This window comes from Eimeria necatrix, genomic scaffold, assembly GCF_000499385.1.
Source record: "Eimeria necatrix Houghton genomic scaffold, Enh_scaff2176, whole genome shotgun sequence".
Classification (NCBI taxonomy): Eukaryota; Apicomplexa; class Conoidasida; order Eucoccidiorida; family Eimeriidae; genus Eimeria; species Eimeria necatrix.
In genome coordinates, this window is record NW_013652781.1 from 1 (window position 1) to 2,704 (window position 2,704).

The 2,704-nt window shown below is 57.9% G+C and overlaps 1 protein-coding gene across 1 annotated transcript; it reads left to right on the plus strand.

Annotated features, from left to right (window-relative positions):
• Positions 1 to 759: 759 nt before the first annotated feature.
• On the plus strand, positions 760 to 2,611 carry ENH_00029740 (hypothetical protein; the record flags this gene model as incomplete). The annotated part of the gene is made up of 4 exons (XM_013580051.1): positions 760 to 787; positions 1,143 to 1,381; positions 1,474 to 1,775; positions 2,041 to 2,611. The coding sequence occupies 4 exons, from the start codon at positions 760 to 762 to the stop codon at positions 2,609 to 2,611; spliced, it is 1,140 nt and encodes a 379-aa protein (XP_013435505.1).
• Positions 2,612 to 2,704: the final 93 nt, after the last annotated feature.

The following is a 2,704-nucleotide window of genomic DNA, read 5'->3' on the forward strand; positions in this document are numbered from 1 at the left end:
TCAGCAGCAGCAGCAGCAGCAGCAACAGCAGCAGCAGCAGAACACTGGGTGTGTCTCCCTATCTCCGACGAGATGGAGTTCATCGACAGTCTCCATTGTGTGGGGTCCTGCGGAGAGTCAATGCGCTGTCTGTCTCCAAAGGCCGCTCTTCTCCTCAAAGGCCCCGGAAGTTCTTTCCACTCTTTCGTCAAGTCCAAAATTCCCCCCAACTGCAGTCAGCCCCAAACACTGCATGCGCTCACCTGCATGCATGCACTCACCTGCATGCATGCATGCGCCTGCATGCATGCACTCACCTGCATGAATGCATGCACCTGCATGCATGCACACACCTCCATGCATGCACGCGAACGTGTGCACTGGTTGCAGTTTTGTTGATGAAATGCGTGCATGCATGCATGCATGCATCTATGCATGCATGCATGCATGCATGTGTGCATGCATGCATCTATGCATGCCTTCATGCATGTGTGCATGCATGCATGCATGCATGCATGCATGCATGCATGAAGGCATGCATGCATGCATGCGCGGATGTTGTGGGCAGTGTCCAGGTGTCTGAGCGTGCGCTGAGTAGTTCTTTTTGTTGAAAAAATGCAAATAAAGGGCCAGCTGTAGAATTGCCAAAGTCTAAAACTAAATATAAAAAATAAAACTTGTAGAATTGCCAAAGTCTAAAACTAAAAGTAAATATTAATAAGAATGAAAACAAATACTAAAATGGATATTGCCTTGCGTTTGCATTTGCAAAAGAGCAAAATGGGGTCGGGGTGGGGAGCGCTGCGGTGTACGTACACCTGAGCGTGGGGCGGCGCCGCGGTGTACGTACACCTGAGGTTTCCGTCCAGCTGGGGTGTACGCCCAGCTGAGGAGCTGGGGTGTACGTACAGCTGGGGTGTACGTACAGCTGGGGTGTATGCACAGCTCGGGTGTACATACAGCTGGGGTGTACGTACAGCTGGGGTGTATGTACAGCTGGGGAGGCGGGCGTAGGTCCAGCTGGGTTGTACGTACAGCTGGGGTGTACGTACAGCTGGGGAGGCGGGTGTACATACAGCTGGTGTGTACGTCCAGCTGGGGTGTACGTACAGCTGGGGTGTACGTCCAGCTGGGGTGTACGTCCAGCTGGGGTGTACGTACAGCTGAGGAGGCGGGTGTAGGGACAGTGCGTTTGGGCGCAGGCTGCCGCGAAGGGACAGCTGGCGAGGGATATGTGGGGTGTCAAACGCGGACGCGTTTGGGGCGGGAGTGTCAGAACTGGAGTGTACAGACACCCCACAAGCACCAAGTGCTGCTGCAGCAAAACCACAACTTCTGCAGAGCTGCTGCTGGGGCCAACTACATTTGGTGCTTCACCACGGACCCCGACTTGCGCTCCGACGTCTGCGACCCCCTCGGTGACCTGCTGCTGCTGCTGCTGCTGCTGCTGCTGCTGCTGCTGCTGCTGCTGCTGCTGCTGGCCCGCGGACGCAGCTGGTGCAGCCCGGGGACTTGTTCGACATAGTGGTGGAGGGGCGGTTTGCGGGGCCTTACTACGACATAGCATTTTTCAAAGCTGCGGAGGAGACAGGAGACCCTTGCGGGGGCCCCGCGGCCTCCCAAGACATCACTGTGCACAACGCGCCCCACAGCATTGCCAAGAGACTCTTTCCCTTTGTCTCCAAGGGGACACTTGCTGCGCTGGTGTGGGGCGACGTGGAGGTCAAGGCCGGGGCTGCAGGGGCCTACGCAGTTTGTCTCTGCAGCTTTTCTTACTTCCTCGTCCAGGAGCGCAGGTGCTCCAAGCCCCACAACTACTCCCTGCATGCGTGCATGCGTGCATGCGTGCATGCATGCGTGCATGCATGCGTGCATGCATGCGTGCATGCGCTCATACGTGCATGCATACGTGCATGCATGCGTGCATGCATGCGTGCATGCATGCGTGCATGCATGCGTGCACACGTGCATGCATGCGTGCATGCATGCGTGCATACGTGCATGCATGCGTGCATGCATGCATGCATGCGTGCATGCGTGCGCGCACGCTGTGCTGTAGAGACACCGCAGACGCAGGGGCGGCGGAGGCGGGGGTGTAGAGACAGCCGGAGGCAGGAGCTGCGGTGTCTTTTGCCAGCTGGCTGGGGTGTCTGTACAGCGGGGTGCGGGGCGTGGGGTGTACGTACACCGGAAGCTGCGCATGCTTGCAGGCCCGTTTGCGGAGAAAACCACTTTCGAGATGGAAGCTGGAGAAGCGCGGAAAGTGAGTTTGGGGGGCTTTGGGTTTTCAAAAGGAGACAGTGTCTCCGTGATGGCTGCGGACTTCGACTGCGACGCCAGTGTCTCCTCCTTCGCAGAGACCATGCAGAGTCTCCTCCGCCGGGGGCCCCAGGGACAGAGGGCCCTCGCGGGGGCCCTCCAAATGGGGACAGCCACTGCAGCAGTCCTCGAGCCTGTCTCCGTCGACTCTTCGGAGACAGGCTCCACTCTGCATCTTCCCGAGTTCACTCTTTACAACACGGGGCTCTACGCCGCCTGTTGGAGACCCAAAAGCCTTTCTGTCTCCGCCACTGCGGCCTACTTCAACGTCTCCGGTCCGCGCCAAAGGGGACTCGGGTCTCGGGGACTTTAGAAGGGACTCGGGGACTTTAGAAGGGACTTGGGGACTTAAGGAGGGACTTGGGGACTTTAGAAGGGACTTGGGGACTTAAGGAGGGACTTGGGG